Genomic DNA, 21,070 nt, shown 5'->3' with positions numbered 1-21,070 from the left:
GATGAGATTACTGCTCCATTTGGTAACAGTCAGCAGATTTTTCCTGCATGTCGACATGAAGAGTCGTATCTGACAGCAGCAGGCTTTATAATAACGCACATTATATTTTCTATAATCACAGACTGACCAATTGTCGACTCTCAGCGACTCACTGTAAAGTTGTGGCCTCAGCTCTGAAGTCCAACCCCTCCCATCTGACAGAGCTGGATATGAGTTACAACGACCTGCAGGATTCAGGAGCGAATCTTCTGTGTGCTGGACTGGAGAGTCCAAACTGTCGACTGGAGACTCTGAGGTGAGTTCACTGACTGCAGCTGTTGTTTTTCTATATTTCAAATCTTTGATTAATGTTTGAAACTGTCTTTAGTTCCTAATTGTTCAGAATGTCTCTAAAGACAAATGTGAAGAAGTTTGAGTGCTTTCAGAAATGTGGTGTCTTTATGAATGACTGAACAACAGTCTTCCCTTTTGGCTCCAAATAAAAGTGACAGACTTGAGCAGGGTTCACTTGAAGGCTGACAGAAGTGTAGTGGGGATGGGGAGATTTGGGAGGACAGTTTTTCAGCCTTCACAGGTTCATATTGTGCTCCATGAGTCAGTGAAGATGAAGTCAGTACTGATGAGGCTGTAGAGTGTATGAGGGATGTGAATAAGGCTGGTGAACGCTGGCGCGACTTGCTGCCTCTACTCACCGCTAACCCTCTCGCTACTTTTCTTCGCTATTCCTGCTTTCTACCCATGCTACTTGCTTCTTGTTATTTCCTACTTGCCCCCTTGCTCTTGATACCCCTTGCTCCTGCTGATGTTATTGCTACTCACTGATATCCTCTACCGGCGTCCCGGCTTCTTCCATCCCCATCCTCCCCTCTTCCTGTCTGTACGGCCCACCAGTGTCTGCTCCTGTCCGCGATGTGGCCTCCCAGGATCTACACACAGTCTGTGTGAGTCTTTATCCTTGTGTCATCGATCTGTCGACCTGGTAATGGACTTCAATACACAGCCAATGAGCTCCTCCTACTCTGATTTTCCCTGGCTGCTCCACCGACGGCTGTTCTTCATCTCCACACGGATATCGTTTTCCTCCCTCGCCAAAAGTACATTTATCAGCTCTCCCGCCAGAATTTTCATCAGGATAATTCTAAGCCAATCCAATCCTTCTGGTCCACCTCTCGTCGCTCTCTGTGGAACCCTGGCAGGACTGTTAACCACAATGTTTTGGCTAACCTGACTTTGTTGGCTAACACTCTCATTCAGTCTGACAGTACCTGCATCAAATTGTAAATTGAGAGCTTCGCTTTTACACTCAGCTCTCTCTTCACCACAACAGACCAGTACAGCGTCCGCATCACTGCAGCCGCTGCACCAATCCATCTGTCGATCTCCCACTCCCTTCTCCCATCACTCGTGAACAAGACCCCGAGATACTAAACTCCATTCGGATCAGGGTCTCGTCCCTGACCCAGAGTGGGCACTCCACCCTTTTCCGGCTGAGGACCATGGCCTCAGATTTGGAGGTGATGATTCTCATTTCCACCGCTTCACACTCGGCTGCGAACCTTTCCAAGGCGAGCTGGAGGCTATCACCTGATGAAGCCAACAGAACCACATCATCTGAAAAAAGTAGAGATGAGATCCTGAGACCACTGGAGTGAAAGCCTTCCGCCACTTGGCTACGCCTATCGTAGCCAAGTGGCGGAATTCTGAACAGAATCGGTGGCAAAGGGCAGTCCTGGCGGAATCCATCACGCACCAAGAACGAGTCCGTCTTATTGCCGGCAATGCGGACCAAGCTCTTGCAACGTATAATGACTGAGTGGCTCTTAGCAATGGGCCAGACACCCCATACTCTCGGAGCACCCCCCAAAGGACCCCCCGAGGGACACATTCAAATGCCTTCTCCAAGTCCACAAAACACATGTAGACTGGTTTGGCAAACTCCCATGCGCCCTTGAGTGTCCTTGAGAGGATAAAGAGCTCGTCCAGGGTTCCATGACCAGGACAAAAACCACATTGTTCCTCCTGTATCAGAGGTTCGACTAACGGACAAACTCTCCTCTCCAGCACCCTGGCATAGACTTTCCCAGGGAGACTGAGGAGTGTGATTCCCCTGTAGTTGGAACACACCCTCTGGTCCCCTTTCTTAAAGATGGGGACCACCACCCCGGTCTGCCAGTCCAGGGGTACTGGCCCCTGATCTCCACGCAACATTATCCGCAAATCACTGTCTTATCATGGTGGAGGGGTTTGTGTGTCCAAGGGATCCCAGGGGCTATGTTGGTAGGGTCTCCCATGGCAAATTGGTCCTGGGTGAGGGACCAGAAAAAAAGCGATTCAGAAGACCAGGCCTAGGATAGGGTTACCCTTTGAGAGAAACCAATTGAGTCTAATAACAGATTAAATGCTGTGTTGAGGCTGTCAGTGGATGAAGTATATCCTTAACTAACTCAGGCAGTTTGGTTGATTTAAACAAAAACAATCATCCTACTGTAGGTTTCTGCAACAAAGAAGTTACAGTTTCAACTCCTGGATTAAACCATGAAATTCTCCCTGCTTTTGCTTTCTGTGAGATTTGGATGAACCCACAGTCACTATTTTTTCCTTTCTTGTTTAGAAACATCAGGACTAAGTCATTGTCTCTTGGTGTTGATTTTTTTCAAGTGGGTTATTTTGAGAAGGAATTTTCTGAAAAAAGAAAATATGTTTGTTGTGTATGTACACACAGCACACAACAAGTTCAGATCTAAAATGTGTACAATTTTATGTGCCTTTTTTCAATGTCGTCGGTATGCAATGGTATTTAATTTGTAAAAATTAAATCCTCCAAACTATCAACGTGTCTTTTAGACCCCATTCCTACAAAACTGCTCAAAGAAGTCCTGCCATTAATTAATTCTTCGATCTTAAATATGATCAACCTATCTCTAATAATCGGCTATGTACCGCAGGCCTTCAAGCTGGCTGTAGTTAAACCTTTACTCAAAAAGCCATCTCTAGACCCAGCAGTCTTAGCTAAGTATAGGCCAATCTCCAACCTTTCATATCAAAAATCCTTGAAAGAGTAGTTGTCAAACAGCTAACAGATCATCTGCAGAGGTTTATTTGAAGAGTTTCAGTCAGGTTTCAGAGCTCAGCACAGCACAGAAACAGCTTTAGTGAAGGTTACAAATGATCTTCTTATGGCCTCTGACAGTGGACTCATCTCTGTGCTTGTCCTGCTAGACCTCAGTGCAGCGTTCGATACTGTTGACCATAATATCCTATTAGAGCGATTAGAACATGCTGTAGGTATTACAGGTACTGCGCTGCAGTGGTTTGTATCATATCTATCTAATAGACTCCAATTTGTGCATGTAAATGGAGAGTCCTCTTCACACACTGAGGTTAATTATGGAGTTCCACAGGGTTCAGTGCTAGGACCAATTCTGTTTACATTATACATGCTTCCCTTAGGCAGCATCATTAGAAGACATAGCATACATTTTCACTGCTATGCAGATGACACCCAGCTCTATCTGTCCATGAAGCCAGATAACACACACCAATTAGTTAAACTGCAGGAATGTCTTAAAGACATAAAGACCTGGATGGCCGCTAACTTTCTGCTTCTTAATTCAGATCAAACTGAGGTTATTGTACTCGACCCTGAAAATCGTAGAAATATGGTATCTAACCAGATTCTTACTCTGGATGGCATTACCTTGGCCTCCAGTAACGCTGTGAGGAACCTTGGAGTCATTTTTGACCAGGACATGTCCTTCAACGCTCATATTAAACAAATATGTAAGACTGCTTTCTTCCATTTGCGCAACATCTCTAAAATTAGAAATATCCTGTCTCAGAGTGACGCTGAAAAACTAGTTCATGCATTTATTACTTCCAGGCTGGACGACTGTAATTCATTATTATCAGGATGTCCTAAAAAACTCGCTGAAAAGCCTTCAGCTGATCCAAAATGCTGCAGCAAGAGTCCTGACAGGGACTAGAAAGAGAGCAGATTTCTCCTATATTGGCTTCCCTTCACTGGCTTCCTGTTAAATCCAGAATTCAAAATCCTGCTCCTCACATACAAGGTCTTAAATAATCAGGCCCCATCTTATCTTAATGACCTTGTAGTACCATATCACCCTATTAGAGCACTTCGCTCTCGCTCTGCAGGCCTACTTGTTGTTCCTAGAGTATTTAAAAGTAGAATGGGAGGCAGAGCCTTCAGTTTTCAGGCCCCTCTTCTGTGGAACCAGCTTCCAGTTTGGATTCAGGAGACAGACACTATCTCTACTTTTAAGATTAGGCTTCAAACTTTCCTTTTTGCTAAAGCATATAGTTAGGGCTGGACCAGGTGACCCTGAATCCTCCCTTAGTTATGCTGCAATAGATGTAGGCTGCCGGGGGATTCCCATGATGCATTGAGTTTTTCCTTTCCAGTCACCTTTCTCACTCACTATGTATTAACAGACCTCTCTGCATTGAATCATATCTGTTATTAACCTCTGTCTCTCTTCCACAGCATGTCTTTCATCCTGTCTTCCTTCTCTCACCCCAACCGGTCGCAGCAGATGGCCCCGCCCCTCCCTGAGCCTGGTTCTGCTGGAGGTTTCTTCCTGTTAAAAGGGAGTTTTTCCTTCCCACTGTCGCCAAAGTGCTTGCTCATAGGGGGTCATATGATTGTTGGGTTTTTCTCTGTATCTATGAAGCGCCTTGAGGCGACTTTTGTTGTGATTTGGCGCTATATAAATAAAATTGAATTGAATTGAATTGAAAATGGAAAATGCTTCAATAACTTGCTGCTAATACATAACATTCCATCATATTTCCTCATAACCCTCTTTTTTCTGACCATTTGAATTTGCAATAAAGGATCCACAGAGTTTGGTGACAATAATGACGGTAGATGTTTGTGTGAAAGTGCTGGAAGCAAACGAGTGTGTGATGTTCTTTCAGTGTTGCCCTTTGTAGACGCTCCCTGAGCACTGGTCTCACAGCCAGCTGCACATAGAGACCAGTGTTGTTAGTCCAGGTCAGAAGATGACTTGTTGGAATGAAAATGAGCTTGTAGTTTGTCTGCTTTAATAATGTGACTGGAAAAAGGTGTTGGACTTCAAATATGTCCGTTTCTGTCACACTTCACCTTTAAAAGTGAAGCCATGTGGTTCCTGGAAGGAAAAACACGACTTCTTCAAGTCTTTGTCCTGTTTTTATGAGAGTTTCCATTTTCTAAACTTCTACATTCTGAACCTTCTTCAGCTCTGAACAGATGATGAAACACTGAATGATTTCAAGCACTTTGTCTAATAAACTTACATCTTTCATTCTTCATACAGATTGAAGCGCTGTGGTTTGTCAGATATCAGCTTTCTGGGGTTAGCATTGAAGTCCAACCCCTCCCATTTGAAACAATTCGACTTGAGCTCCAATAACAACCTGCAGGATCCAGGAGTGAAGCATCTGTGTGGTTTCCTGGAGAGTCCAGGATGTGGACTTGAAACTCTGAGGTCAGTCAGCATGTTTTAGTTGTGCTGAGATGAATATGATGTGAAAGTTGTGCTGACACTAAACTGCAGACATCAGGCTGATATTATACTGATCCACACTGAGGATGTTCATGGTAAAGTCTGTTTTCTTCTTCTCTGGTTTGACTGTAGCAGAACAATGTTCACATTCAAACCTTCAAACAGTGATACTTAACCATTTCCCACATGTGCCCCTTCACAGCGTGCCTTCCGGCTTACCTTTTCTAATTCAGCAAAAGGATACCCTGATTAACTGTGTACCATTCAAAAATTTAAAATTCATATCTGACTCTCGTTTGAAGTTCAATACTCAAACAGCAGTCTGTGAAACACAAAAAGTTTGTAACAGGAATGACTGCACATTAATGGCTTTTAGTGGCTCCTAAACAAAAGAGAGATGGAGGATAAAGAAACGAGCCAGAGATAAAGCAGAAGAACTTTTTCTCCAGATAGGAGCTGTGTTTGCTGTTTATGTAGTGACCAAAAATACAAAATAAACAGAGGCCTTGATCCTACTCACACAAACTTCCAGTCAAAAGATCTTGCAGGAATGAAAAACAAACAAACAAAAATAAAATAAATCCATGCCAGATAATTACAATACCTCCAGGACATGCATGCAACTGTTTCCCTAAACGCTTCCTACCACTGCAACTAAATTGTCTTAGACAAAGCAAATCACGTCATCATAGGTGCTCAAGCTAGTCCTTGTTTAGGTGTTTTTTACCCTTTTGATCCCCTAGGTTCTAAAGACCTTCCTTTTACATTAAGAAGTTTGTCACTTGGATGTGGGCTAGATGGCGGCGCACACAGTTGCAGCAGCTCGATGTACCACTGGTCAGTGTGGTGTTTGGTTATCTTTGTACGTTTTGTGTTTTGTTTTGTGCGCGATCAGTCAAGCGAATAACATCTTCAGCAGACATGATCTTCTTAAGATCGGAGTGAGTTACCGTGTGAGCGTGACCATGGAATTTATCCACTCACACAAAATACCAGAGGAAGTAGCGAGGAGACCGGGCGCTCCTTGGATTACTATTCCGGCGGGAGGGAGACGCAGACGGCGACGAGAGAGAAGGAGGAAGCGAGGCTGCCGGGCTGGCGTGCTAACCAGGCTAAGGAGGAAGCCTTTCAAACCACCGCTCCCGAGTTTATATCTCTCGAATGTCAGATCCTTGGCGAACAAGATGGACGAACTAAGGTTACAAATAACAACGGACAATCACATCAAAAACTCATGTATTCTTCTGATCACTGAGTCCTGGCTGCATCAGTCCATCCCGGACTCTGCTATTGAGCTAGCAGGCTACACCGCACAGCGCCAGGATAGAACAATCAATTCCGGTAAGAGAAAAGGAGGGGGAATCTGCATATACGTGAATAACAGCTGGTGTACAAACACAGTGATCATAGACCGTCACTGTTCTCCGGACATAGAATATCTGACTGTCAAATGCAGGCCCATCTATCTTCCACGGGAGTTCACTGTTGTGGTAATAACAACTGTTTACATACCGCCAGATGCAAATACTAACGTGGCACTAGCGCTTTTGCACACGAACATCAACAATAAACTCAATAAATATCCTGACGCAGTGCACATTATAGCGGGTGATTTTAATCAGGTGGATTTAAAAACAGCTATCCCTAATTTCCACCAGCATGTGAAGTGTGCCACGAGAGGGGCTAACACCTTAGATAAAGTCTATTCCAACATCAAGAAGGGCTACAGGGCAAGACCCTTACCACATCTGGGCCAATCTGACCATTTATCCCTGCTCCTAATTCCTGCATATGCCCCAATCAGGAAAACTGCGTCGACCATCACTAAAACTATAACAACATGGCCAGAGGGCGCTTCTCAACAGCTACAGGACTGCTTTGACAGAACCAACTGGAATATCTTCCAACATCAAGACCTGGAAATGTTCACAAACAGTGTCCTCTGTTACATCAAACACTGTATAGACACTGTCACAGTAGACAAGCAGATCCGGGTTTACACCAACCAAAAGCCATGGATGACCCGGGAAGTCCAGCAGCTGTTAAACGAGAGGAACAGCGCCTTCAGGTCCGGAAGCAGGGAGAGCTACAGCAGGGCTAGAGCCAACCTGAAAAAAGGCATTAAGAAGGCCAAGGCGGACTATAGGAAGAAGATCGAGAACCACCTGGAGAGTAAGAACAGCCGGCTGGTGTGGCAGGGTGTCCAGCAGCTGACAAACTACAAGTCCAAATCAGGTATGGCTGAAGGTGACCCAGCATTGGCAGAGGAGCTGAACATCTTCTTCACACGCTTTGAGGTCACTGCACCCTATGCCTCAGAGGAACAGCTACACCATACAGCCCACAGCAGCAGTACCATCATCACTCTGGAGGAGCATGAAGTGAGGCGCACCCTGCGGGCTGTTAACCCGAGGAAGGCAGCCGGCCCAGATGGCGTACCAGGACGTGTGCTGAGAGACTGCGCAGACCAGCTTGCCTATATTTTCACCAGGATTTTTAACCAATCCCTTGAACAGTCAAATGTCCCACCCTGCCTCAAGACCTCCACCATAATACCCTTGCCCAAGAAATCTCATATCTCTAGCCTAAATGACTATAGACCAGTGGCACTAACCCCGGTGGTGATGAAGTGCTTTGAGAAACTTGTGCGTTACCACATTACAGCAGCCCTACCCAGCAGCCTTGACCCACACCAGTTTGCCTACAGAGCAAACCGATCGACAGAGGACGCCATAGCAACAGCACTCAATGTAGCATTAACACATCTGGAGAGGCAAGGAAGCTATGTGCGTATGCTCTTTGTGGATTATAGCTCGGCATTTAACACCATTCTTCCATACAAACTGGACGCCAAGCTAAAAGACCTAGGGCTTCCTCACAGCACCTGTAAGTGGATCAATAGCTTCCTCACCGACCGCAGACAGAGAGTGAGAGTGGGATGTTACACATCTCCAGCCCTAAATCTAAGCACTGGGTCGCCACAGGGCTGCGTGCTTAGTCCACTGCTCTACTCGCTTTATACACACGACTGCACCCCCGCCCACCAGAGCAACGCCATTGTAAAGTTCGCAGATGACACTACTGTGGTGGGGCTCATATCTGGGGGAGATGAGTCTGCCTACAGAGATGAGGTGGAGCGGCTGTCTTCATGGTGCAAGGATAACAACCTTCTCCTAAACACGAAAAAGACCAAAGAACTCATAATTGACTACAGAAGACACAAGACAGAAATCCAACCACTAATCATCAGCGGCGACTGTGTGGAGAGGGTGGCAGACTTCCGCTTCTTGGGAGTCAGCATAGAGGGAAACCTATCCTGGAGTGTGAATACCTCTGAGCTACTGAAAAAGACACAACAGAGACTGTACTTTCTGAGAGTGCTTAGGAAGAACAACATCACACAGAGACTGCTGGTGTCTTTCTACAGAGCCTCCATCGAAAGCATACTAACGTACTGCATAGGCATATGGTACGCTAGCTGCACAGTGGCTCAGAGGAAAGCACTCCAGGGAGTAATCAACGCTGCCCAAAGGACAATCGGCTGCCCTCTCCTCAAACTGAAAGACCTACACAGTTCCCGCTGCCTCAAAAGAGCCCATAACATCATAAAGGACACCTCACACCCTGGACACTCCATGTTCGAACTGCTGCCTTCAGGTAAACGGTATAGAACAACATACACAAGGACTAACAGACTCAAACACAGTTTCTACCCAATTGCAATATCATGTCTCAATGCTACTAAAAGTAGATGACTTTCATTGCCCCTGTTGTCATTTGTGCCCTTGATGTTGGAATGCTTTCAGACATGTTTTGTTGGATGCGCTAACAAATTGATTGAGTGATTGATTGTTTGAGTGATATATCAACTAGGTCGTATGTTGAGTGTCTGTATGGGGCCTTAGGCCTGGATTGCTTGGGTGTATCTACGGTATGAGAATACTGTATTTTATATGTATTTCTATCTTTTATATCCTATCATTATAGTTTTTAAGTATTTAATTATAGTTTTTAAGTATTTATCTTTTGTGATGTTGCACTGACCAGAGACATCTTTCAATTTCATTGTACCTGTGACAATGACAATAAAGAATATTCATTCATTCATTCATTCATTGTTTTTCACTCATTTCTGCTCACAGTGCTTCTGTTTGGGCGGGTCTTCTTCCTGATGTTGCTGTCAGTCGAAACCGCTACACCTATCTCTACATCCGTCTTCTTCTGTTTGTCTACCACCACGATGTCCGGTTGGTTAGCCACCACCATTTTGTCCGTCTGTATTTGTAAGTCTCACAGGATCATGGCCCTGTCATTCTACACCACCCTTGGGGGCGTCTTCCCCTTTTGACCTCGGGACTTCCAGGCTGTATTCGGCACAAATGTTTCTGTACACTATGCCGGCCACTTGGTTATGGTGCTCCATGTATGCCCTGCCTTAAAGCATCTTGCACCTTGCTGTTATGTGCTGGATTGTCTCAGGGGCATCTTTACACAGCCTGCACCTGGGGTCTTACCTGTTGTAATAGACCTTCCTAGCAGCCTCTTCATTGTTCCCATTTGCCAGTGGGATTTCCAGGCATTTGTAGCTGTCCTCTACGTCTGCAATGTTGCTTTTGGTAATTCAATCCCCTCAGTTCTAACTACCTTCCTTCTTTTTCTTATCATCCGACTAAATTTCTCCAGTCTGAATGACATTCTGATGTCATTGCTGGATATCCTGGTGGTGTGGATCAGTGAATCGATGTCTCATTCACTCTTGGCATACAGCTTGATGTCATCCATGTACAGGAGGTTGCTGACAAGTGCTCCCTTACGTAGTCGGTATTTGTAGCCAGTCTTGTTGGTGAGCTCACTCAAGTGGTTCATGCCTATGCAGAACAGCAGTGGGGACAAGGTCAAGGTAACTTTATTTATACCTAAAGGCAAGGTAAATTCGCTTTACAGAAAAATGACAGCATTTGGCATCCCTTCAAAAACACACATACCTAAAGATATAAACCTCACTGTGGCACATATATAGTAATTTAATATTTCAAATCAAAAAAACAGTTCTTATTTAATTCAGTGACAGCAACAGGGACAAAGCTATTTTTATAACGCTTTGTCCTGCATCTTGGAAATAGAAACCTCCGTCCTGAGGAAAGACGCTGAAATTCATCCCTTAGAGGATGGGAACCATTTTTAAGGATTGATAAAGCCATCCTCTGTACCTGCTTGGAGCACAGGGAGGCTAAACAAGACTGTAGCTCACCTATTAGACAACTGGACCATCTCACTATCTGATTTAGAGTTTTTCTCTGTGACAGAGGTCTGACCGAACCATGCCACCAAACAAAAGGATAAAACAGACTCAACAAAAGAACGATAAAACAAAGTTAACATTTTTTGGTCAATGTGGAAATGAGCAAGTTTCCTAAGACAATAAAGGTGCTGGTGACCCTTTTTACAAACTGATTTGCAATTTTGATCAAAGTTCAGTTTTTCATTGATTATGGTCCCAAGATATTTATATGATTGTACTTGCTCTATTTTCGGACCTTTAATTAAAGTGACTCCGTGCCCATTTTGTTGTTTCCTAAAGTCAACAACCATATCTTTTGTTTTAGATATGTTCAGCTGGAGATAAGACTCCTCCCACCACTGAACAAAGTCATCAATGACTGGACCGTGGTTAGTTTCACCCTCTTTCAGAAAGCTGACAATAACAGAGTCATCTGCATATTTAATAATGGCCCTGTTTTCATGTCTGCCCTGACGCATGTTTGTATAGAGAGTGAATAATAAGGGCGATTTATTCTTTTTGTGACCTGTCAGTTAAAAAATCTCAAATCCAGCCCAGCAGGTTTTTCCTAATTTCAAACTGTTCTAAAAGTCTTTTAATTAAAATATGGGGCTGTATTGTATTAAAAGCCGAAGAAAAATCAATGAAAAGAAGTCTTGCAAAACTCTCTTTACTCTCTACATGTTTAAGAATCAGATTTAGTAAAGTCAAAAATGCGTCCTCCACTCCTCTATTGGGCCTGTATATAAACTGCATTGGATCGAGCTGATGTTCAGCCTCTTTCATAATCACATTTCTGATGATTTTTTTCAGACACTTTCATTACAACTGAGGTGAGGGCAACAGGCCTGAAGTCGTTTAGAATTTTTGGACGACTAGATTTAGGGACAGGAACCACGACTGCTTCTTTGCAAAGAGAGGGCACATGTTGTGTTTGCAAGGATTTATTAAAAATAACCTGAAATATAGGACTGAGTTCATCAGCACAAGATTTAATTAGGCGGCCACTAATATTATCAGGACCCTGGCTCTTGTTCACATTGACTGTATGAAAGGCCTTTTTGACATCACTGAGTTCAATGATAAAGTGCTGAGTATCTCTCAGTTTCTGTTTCAGTTCAGAAATATCCTCGCTAAAATCAGAAGAACTAAAACGAGCATAAAACACATTTAAAGCATTTAAATCTCTGTCTGAATTAAAACCATCTAAAATGATCTGACTGCTGCTCTGGGGATTTTGAAACCCTGCTACTGTTTTCATACAAGTCCAGGCAGACCCAAAACTTTTTGCAGAAAATTTTCTTTCAAGAAGGTTTTTGTAGCTCTGTTTTGCTTTCAAGATCTTGATTTTCAGTTCCTTGGTGGCTGTCTGAAAATCGGTAACAGCCCCCTCTTTAAAGGCCTGTCTCTTTTTCCTTAAACAGGATTTGGCACTTTTAGTGACCCACGGCTTATTGTTAGCGTAATCTTTAACGCGCTTACGGGGTGTAATCATGTCTTTACAAAATACTGCATAAGAGCTAGTAACATCCACCAAAGTGTCGAGATCATCTCCACAAGACTGAATAAAAACTTCCCAATCTGTACACTTAAAACATTCCTGCAAGGTAAGCACAGATTCTTCTGACCATATGTCAACATCCTTAGTCTTTGTCTTCTCTCGTTTTAAGACAGTTTTATAGATGGGCAGAAGATGCACACAGTTATGGTCAGAAGATCCCAGAGGAGGAAGCGGGAGCGATTTATAAGCATTCTTCACCGATCCGTAACAAAGGTCCAACATTTTATCCCGTCTGGTAGGACAGGATACATATTGATACAGATTGCCCAAAGTTGATTTAAGGGAGACATGGTTAAAGTCCCCCATTATGAAGTTTGGGGCATCAGGAGAGAGCGCCTGCAGCTTCTGCACTATGTCTGAAATGATGCTGCAAGTGGAGGCGGGGTGAGCACTCAGGTGAATGTAAACTACGGTAACAAAAAGTTGTGGAAACTCACGAGGGAGATAAAAAGGGCACAGTGACACAGATAGAAGTTCAACATCTGGTGTACAAATACATTCTCTAACAGTCACAGCGCTACAGTAACATTTGTTCACATACAAGCATACTCCCCCTCCTTGAGATTTCCCTGTTACCCGTGCATCCCGATCTCGGCGAAAGGGAGCTCAAAAACCGTCAATTGAAAAATCGGCATCCTGATCCAGCTCTGTCAGCCATGTCTCGGAAAAAGCCATTGCACAGCTGTCCCTGAAGTCTTTCTGGAACCTGACCTTTCCCTGGAGTTCATCCAGCTTGTTCCTAAGAGACTGAACATTTCCAAGGATAACAGACCGCAGGGGAAACCGACTGACCTTACCATCATACAGTAAGTTAAGTTGGAACAGTTCGTTGCGGGAGTAAACAATCCTCAGATGACTCACGGCCTCGCCCACATCATCGGAAACAAGCCAGCACAGTAGAAATCCAACCACAATGAAGAAAAAAGAATCCACGACGTTCTTACTGTTGTGGAGCCTGTGTCACTTTGTAAGAAAACTGTCACTTCCTTCAACCAAAACACATGCCATTGATAGAAACGAAAAGAAATGATAAGAACTTAAAAACTTAGGATACCAAGCTCTCACTCACTGCTGGTCGATGCGTGTGCATGCGCCTTGTCCTGACAGAGCATCTCCTTGATACATCCCACAATTGATGGGGACTTGCTCCTGGTGAAGGCATTCCAGGACCCAGGCATGGGACATTGAGTCATAGGCCTTCTTGTGATCAATTCAGGCAGTGCACGGGTTGATCAACCTGGTCTTGCAGTCTCAGCTGACTGTTCGATCTACTAGTAGCTGGTGTTTTGCGCCTCTGGTATTCTTCCCAATTCCTTTCTGTGCTCCACTCATGTTTTGACCTATGGTTCTGTTCATCTGTGTCTGTGGTTTAAAGTGACAGTGTTTAGAATCCAGTATTTGTAGTGAGTGTGTAATGGTGTGTGTAAAATGTCAACAGTTCAAAAGCCTGATAGCTTGTGGGTAGAAACTGTCTCTGTGTCTGCTAGTGCAGGTCTGAATGTTCCTAATCTGCCTGCCGGATGGCAGGAGCATGAAACGTCTGTGGCTGGGATCAGAGAGGATCTGCTGCGTCTTGCTCATGCAGCGGTGTCTACAGAGATCCTGCATAGCTGGCAATTCAGTCCTGGTGATGCACTGTGCTCTCACCACCCTCTGCAGAGCTATGTGGCCCGGAACATTACAGCTGCCATACCAGGTGGTGAAGCAGCCAGTCAGAAAAGTTTCAATGGTGCATCGATAGAAGTTTGTAAGTGTTCTGGGATTCATGCCGAATCTTCTCAGGTGCAGAAAGAAGAGCACCTGTCTTGCTGCTTTTGTGATCACACCAACATGGTGTGACCAACTCAGATCCTGACTGATGTTGATGCCCAGGAAGCTGAACCATCTGACTCTCTCCACCTCTGCTCCGTTGATTTGGATGGGGGTGTGGTCTCCTCTCTGCAGTCTCCTGTAATCCACAATGAGCTCCTTGGTTTTGCTGCCATTAAGCAGCAGGTTGTTGTCGCGGGACCATGATGTCAGGGCTCTCACCTCTGCCCTGTATGCTGTCCTGTCATGTGACGCATACAGGGCAAACCACAGTCACTACCCATTCCTTGACCATGAGGGCACAAAAAAGCAAAACACTGAAGATACATTTTAATATGGATTTGAACTTTTCTAAATTTAATTTTATATGAAGTGACTTCTAACATTACATCATTACATTTTTAACAAATTGAGTTTTGAACCTGGTTAAAGTAAGGACACATTTTATATTTTCTCCAATCACAGACTGGCTGATTGTCGTCTGTCAGAAACTCACTGTGAAGTTGTGGTCTCAGCACTGAAGTCCAAGTCCTCCCATCTGAAAGAGCTGGACATGAGTTACAATGATCTGCAGGATTCGGGAGTGAAGCTTCTGTGTGCTGTACTGGAGAGTCCAAACTGTCGACTGGAGACTCTGAGGTGTGTTCACTGACTGCAGCTGTTGTTGTGTCTTTCCAAATGACAACAAACTATTGTTGAATTCAAAATCCTGCTCCTCACATACAAGGTCTTAAATAATCAGGCCCCATCTTATCTTAATGACCTTGTAGTACCATATCACCCCATTAGAGCACTTCGCTCTCGCTCTGCAGGCCTACTTGTTGTTCCTAGAGTATTTAAAAGTAGAATGGGAGGCAGAGCCTTCAGTTTTCAGGCCCCTCTTCTGTGGAACCAGCTTCCAGTTTGGATTTGGGAGACAAACACTTATCCTATTTTTAAGATGAGGCTTAAAAGTTTCCTTTTTGCTAAAGCATATAGTTAGGGCTGGATCAGGTGACCCTGAATCCTCCCTTAGTTATACTGGAATAGGTGACCACTGGGGGATTCCCATGATGCACTGGGTGTTTCTTCTACACTCAATCTCTGCACTGAATCATACTTGTTAATAATCTCTGACTCTATTCCACAGCATGTCTTTCATCCTGTTTTTCTTCTCTCATCCCAGCCGGTCGCGGCAGATGGCCACCTCTCTGAGCTCCCTGAGCTCCCTGAGCCTGGTACTGCCAGAGGTTTCTTCCTGTTAAAAGGGAGTTTTTCCTTCCCGCTAAAGTGCTTGCTCATAGATAAAATTGAATTGAATTGAGTTCTACAGGGTTTGGCACTGGAACCAATAAATCAAATGCATCCCAACAGCATTTTCAGGACTTCATTTGTTCCACATTTTGGGCTTTTTTGAGGTGAAAAATGAATTGTATAAATTTTGGAATAAGGCTATAACAAGACAAAACTGGAACAAGTGAGTACTGGGAATACTTTCTCGATGCACCATTCCTCCATTAGCTAGTAGTATTAGAAAATACACATATAGTTTTTATTTGAATCATTTATGATTTGAAATCCATCTACTCTAGGATTGATGCTAAAAAAGAGAGTTCAGGCATTCCTTCTTTATTATAGCCTTAGCGAGATGTCTTCAGATAATCCAAAATGCCGCTGTGAAAGTATTAACAGGGACCAGAGAGAGGGACCATATTTCCCTAATATTCACTTCACTGGCTCCCTGTTAAATCCAGAATTAAACTAAACTAAATTCGTAATGTCACATATAAATTTATCAGGTCCATCATAAAGACCTCTTTATATCATTGTACCATATTATCCTAACAGAGCATTTCATTCTCAGACTGCTTGCTTAAGGCTATTGGGGAAAAAAATCATGAATTCACAAAGTGTTTAGGTGCAAATTTGCTATGTAAAGTATATACAGACCAAAACTGTTTGTCTACTCGTCCTCAAAAACACAGTGCAAAAAAAAAAAATGTTATTCTGGATTCATCCAATCTTAACAAGAAGGCAACAGCATGGAGAATTCTGTGCTCATGCTTATTGTTCTTATTTAAAAGTAGAATAGGAGGCAGAGCTTTAGGAGCTTGGAAAGAAAGCACCTGGACTGCTGTGAGTCTGCACTGAAAATTTCTTTCTTGTCACTCAATTTTTAAAATTTTTTTATTTAAATACCACTACTGCATGTCATTAACTTTTGCTTACTTTCTCTTGTGGTTAGTTTTTCTCCTTGTCTCCTTTTCCCTCACTCATCGCCCTAAACCAATTGCAGTAGATTGCTAACCCTTCCTGACCTTTGTCTTTTTAGAGGTCTCTTCCTGTTAAAACTGCTTTTCTTTCTTTCTTGCTCATAGGGGATTTTCTGTAATATTGCAATGTCTTATCTTAACTAACTTGAGTTGAGTGGTGTCACCTGTTGATAATTGCCACTTTATAAATATAAATGCAGATTAACTGAATGGAAATATGGCATAGTCTTTGGAAAAAAAAGAAGAAGAAGAAATCATCATATTAAAACAGACCTTCAGTAAAGTGTTAACAGATGGATTTTCTTTTGTAGTCTGTCAGGCTGTCTAATCACAGAGGAAGGCTGTACTTCTCTGGCTGCAGCTCTGAACTCCAACCCCTCCCATCTGAGAGAGCTGGACCTAAGCTACAATCATCCAGGAGACTCAGGAATGAAGCTGCTGTTGGCTGGACAGAAGGATTCGCACTGGAGACTGGACACTCTCAGGTATGGAGAGAATGTCTGATAAAAGAGGAAACATGTTCTGTGTCTATCACTCAGTTGAATAATCTATTATTCAGTAATCCTTGTTTCTTCTTCTTGTTATAATAATAATAATAATAATAATAATAATAATAATAATAATAATACATTTTATTCGAAAGTGCCTTTCAGAACACTCAAGGACACTGTACACAGCAGAATAATAAAAGCAACATAAAAGCAAGCAGTTTACATAATCATAAAAGGATAAGACATAAAACAAATTTAAAATAGCAGAGTGGAGAGGTTATGTGGGATAAGCTATTTTGAACAAGTGAGATTTGAGTTATAAAGAGAGAGAAGGAAATGATATTTCTTGAATCAGAAGGTCGGGAATTCCAGAGTCGGGGAGCAGAGCAGCTGAAAGCCCTGCTCCCCATGGTGGCAAGACTGGGGGAGGGGACGGAGAGAGAAAGAGAAGAAGAAGATCTAAGACACTGAGATGGGGCAGTGATCTGAGCCAGATCAGAGAGATATGGAGGAGAGAGAAGATGAATAGCCTTAAATGTGTAGAAGAGTATTTTGAAATTGATAAGATATTTGACAGGGAGCCAATGAAGCTGCTGCAGGACAGGAGTGATGTGATGGATAGAAGGGGTCCTGGTGATAGTACGGGCAGCAGAGTTCTGGACGGGTTGTGGATGGATTTTTGAGTAATGAATTAAAGTAATGGAGTCGGGAAGTAACAAGGCTGTGAACAAAGATGGCATGGTATGTGGGGTGAGAAAAGGACAGAGATGATTAATGTTGCACAATTGAAAATATGCAGACCGAGAGACATTATTAATGCGGGAATTAAAAGATAGAGTACTGTCGAAGATGACGCCCAAACTTTTTACAGCGGAAGAAACGGAGACCGGCAAGTTATTGATAGTAATAGAGAAACTGTTGGCTCTGGATAATGTTGATTTAGTGCCTACCAAGAGGAGCTCGGATTTGTTACTATTGAGTTTGAGAAAATTGGAAGAGAACCATGAATTTAGTTCGGCTAAGTAGAGGGTAAGGGAGGATGGGGGGAGAGCAGAATCAGGTTTAGTGGACAGATACAGCTGCGTGTCACCAGCATAACAGTGAAACTGTATATTATATTTACGAAAAATGTGTCCAAGCAGAAGAAGTTAGATAATGAAAAGAGGGGCCCCAGGACAGATCCCTGGGGCACGCCAGTGACCAGAGGAAAGGACTGAGAAGTAAAAGATTTGAGTCGAATAAACTGAGTGTGATCAGAAGGGAATGAGAAATAGTGTCGAAAGCAGCAGTCAGATCGAGGAGAATATGAATGGAAAGTAAAGTCAGTTGCCATAAGAAGTTCATAAAAGTTCACTTTTATGAACTTTAAAGACCATTACGAATGTTTGCCCAGTTAGATCAATGATAGACTTAGTTACATGTGACAATATTAAACTTGTTTGGCAGCCCTTAGATAATCCTGCTCATATTTCTTATTATTCACTTACATTGATAAATTCAAGTGTTCCTAAACCTGCTTCCTGTAACACATTCAAATATTTGTATTTGTGTTTTTGTTAATCCCAGAGCCCCGTAAGTGAAGGTTCAGAATGTCGTATCATCACATGATTTGTGTAGATTTCAGATAGTTCCTAAAGTGCTTAGCTTTAGTTAAGATTCAGTCTGAGGATTTAGGTCTTACCGCAAAATCTTCAGGCTCGTCAATCCTCCTATGGCCTCTCCTTTGGAAAAAACTGCTGATCTTAAACTGGACACAAAACACTACACACATGAAGGCTAATTTAAATCATGCTCTCAAAAACTGACATACTGTATTTGTAACTCTGTCTGTGAAAGTGGATTGGAGAAATATGTGCTTAAAGTTATGTTTTGAGAACATGGGATCTTTTGCAAGTACATAACGTTGAATCACTGGGATAGTTGGTTGTGGTGGCCAATAGACTTACATTCGTTTATGTTAGCACATTAGTGACAGAATAAGTAACTCAGTGGAATGCAAGGGGCCTAAAACTAAAAAAATCAGTGTATCAGTGTTTTGTGCTGCCCCTGGCTGTAACATTGACTTATATGTTAAAACCAAGGATATACTGTCCACATATAAAATATGAAAACTACAGATCAAAATCATCAGCAGTTTGATCCATTTATCGATTGAAGTGTATTTGTAAAGATGTTGGACTGCTTCTTTATCAGTGTGTAACAGTGTGTGTGAGAGCCATGTAATGTCCATGTGTGCATGCTGACTGTGCTGCTCTGACCCCCCTCCTCCTTTCAGGGTGGAGCCTGCTGGAGTCCGATGGTTGAGACCAGGTCTGAGGAAGTGTAAGTGTGTTTTTAATGGGATTCATGAAAACAAAGCAGCACACATTCAACCATCTTCATCATGTCAGGAGTCATCATCAAAGTGTCAATCAATGAACAGATGATGGATCAATAACTGCAGCTGGATTGTGTTTGTTCTCTCCATCAGATTCCTGTCAACTCACAATCGACACAAACACAGTGAACACAAAGCTCCAACTGTCTGACAACAACAGGAAGGTGACACATGTGGAGGAGGTTCAGTCATATCCTGATCATCCAGACAGATTTGATGTTCGTCCTCAGCTGCTGTGTAGCAATAGTTTGACTGATCGCTGTTACTGGGAGGTTGAGTGGAGAGGAGAAGTTGAGATATCGGTGAGTTACAGAGGAATCAGAAGGAAAGGAGACGGTGATGACTGTTGGCTTGGACTGAATGATCAGTCCTGGAATCTGTACTGCTCTGATCGTGGTCCGGATTCTGTCTGGCACAATAACAAAGAAACAACCATATCCTCCTCCTCCTCCTCCTCTGTCTCTAACAGAGTAGCAGTGTATGTGGACTGTCCTGCTGGCACTCTGTCCTTCTACAGAGTCTCCTCTGACACTCTGATCCACCTCCACACCTTCAACACCACATTCACTCAAACTCTTTATCCTGGGTTTGGGTTTAGATCAGGTTCCTCAGTGTCCCTGTGCTGAGTTGAGTGTAAAGTGTGTTAGAGAAACACTCTGACTGTTGAACAGATAGTTAAGTCTGTACATGTCTGTCTCTTGTTTTCAGATTCATGGAATGATTCAGTTGATCTTTTAAACTGTTCTAAATGATTCCTTGTAATCATCTTAGCTTTTTCAACCCTTTAAAAATGAAGAAGCTATTATTATTCCAGGATCCACATATTGTTTTTCTGGCTTTGTCATAAAATATAATCTAAAATATTAAAGATATTCATTATTGCTCATGTTTTTGTAATTTTATTTATTCATTTATTTATTTATTTAGGACAGTGCATGTTAATGAACATAAATGTAAAAAAAAAACAAATTACATGAATGTAAACATGCCAGATTATAGCCAAAGGCTAATTTCCATCTGTTGTCCTTAAACATAAAAAAATTGACATAATAATTCATAAAAATTCATCATTCATTCATAATAAAAACTCCATCACCAAACTTACACATACACACCATTCTGTTCCCAAATAAAACATTAAAACTATACAACTCATACATGATCACACACTTGATTTGTCCATAACTGTCATGGTCCGGGTGTGTGCCAGTGTGTCTCCCTCCGAGCCGGCGTCTCCACCCCTGGGAGGGGCCTCAGTGTTTTTGCTGATCGCTTACATCTGTGGGTAATTAGCCGGGGACTCATAAGGCCAGCATTCTCAATCTCTCTTCGCCAGATTCTCTGCTAAACATCAGTCAGTGCAGGCCACCACCATAAATTCCCTACGTGTTTTTTTGAATCACCTTGCCTCACTGTATGTTTGTTTTTTGTGCGCCTCCTTTTTCAGCTACACCTAACTGTCAACCCCTGGCGAAGAGCTTCTACTTGGATGCTGGACCTTCTGGCAGTCCCTCAGGCTATTACCAAAATTACCTACCTGCCTCTCTGCCTCCACGCCAGGAGTTTTTGGATTTACACACCCGGACTACTCACCCCTCTATGTCATCCCCGACCTCCGTTGGCAAGTACGCAGTACGAAGGAGGATTCTGAGCCAAACAACATATTCATATGCCTCCTTATCTATGTTTGAACATCTGCATTCTGTTACAGTGACCCCGACCTTTTTTCCTGGACCCTTTGTGACTTGCTTTCCAGTCCAATCCCCGGAATAGCTGTCCTTTCTGACCCGGA

General features: G+C 43.0%; 1 protein-coding gene across 4 annotated transcripts in view; it reads left to right on the top strand.

Annotated features, from left to right (window-relative positions):
• LOC146702396 (NACHT, LRR and PYD domains-containing protein 12-like) overlaps positions 1-20,164 on the top strand; it is a 38,754-nt gene extending 18,590 nt beyond the window's left edge. For 3 of the 4 annotated variants that reach the window (XM_085469047.1, XM_085469045.1, XM_085469044.1), the window contains 6 exons: positions 122-295; positions 5,319-5,489; positions 14,624-14,797; positions 16,722-16,895; positions 19,177-19,223; positions 19,372-20,164. In XM_085469047.1, the coding sequence (XP_085325173.1) occupies positions 122-295; positions 5,319-5,489; positions 14,624-14,797; positions 16,722-16,895; positions 19,177-19,223; positions 19,372-19,904 (1,273 nt within the window). In that variant the 3' untranslated portion in view covers positions 19,905-20,164. The remainder of the gene's footprint in view (positions 1-121; positions 296-5,318; positions 5,490-14,623; positions 14,798-16,721; positions 16,896-19,176; positions 19,224-19,371) is intronic. The other variant, XM_085469046.1, reaches the window with a different exon arrangement.
• The last annotated feature ends 906 nt before the right edge of the window (positions 20,165-21,070 follow it).

The sequence above is a fragment of the Copadichromis virginalis genome, linkage group LG9 (assembly GCF_057382275.1).
Source record: "Copadichromis virginalis isolate Kocher_CV1m ecotype Utaka linkage group LG9, C_Virginalis_male_GT1.1, whole genome shotgun sequence".
Lineage (NCBI taxonomy): Eukaryota > Metazoa > Chordata > Actinopteri > Cichliformes > Cichlidae > Copadichromis > Copadichromis virginalis.
The sequence above is the reverse complement of the archived record's forward strand: the minus strand, read 5'-3'. Positions and strand labels throughout refer to the sequence as shown.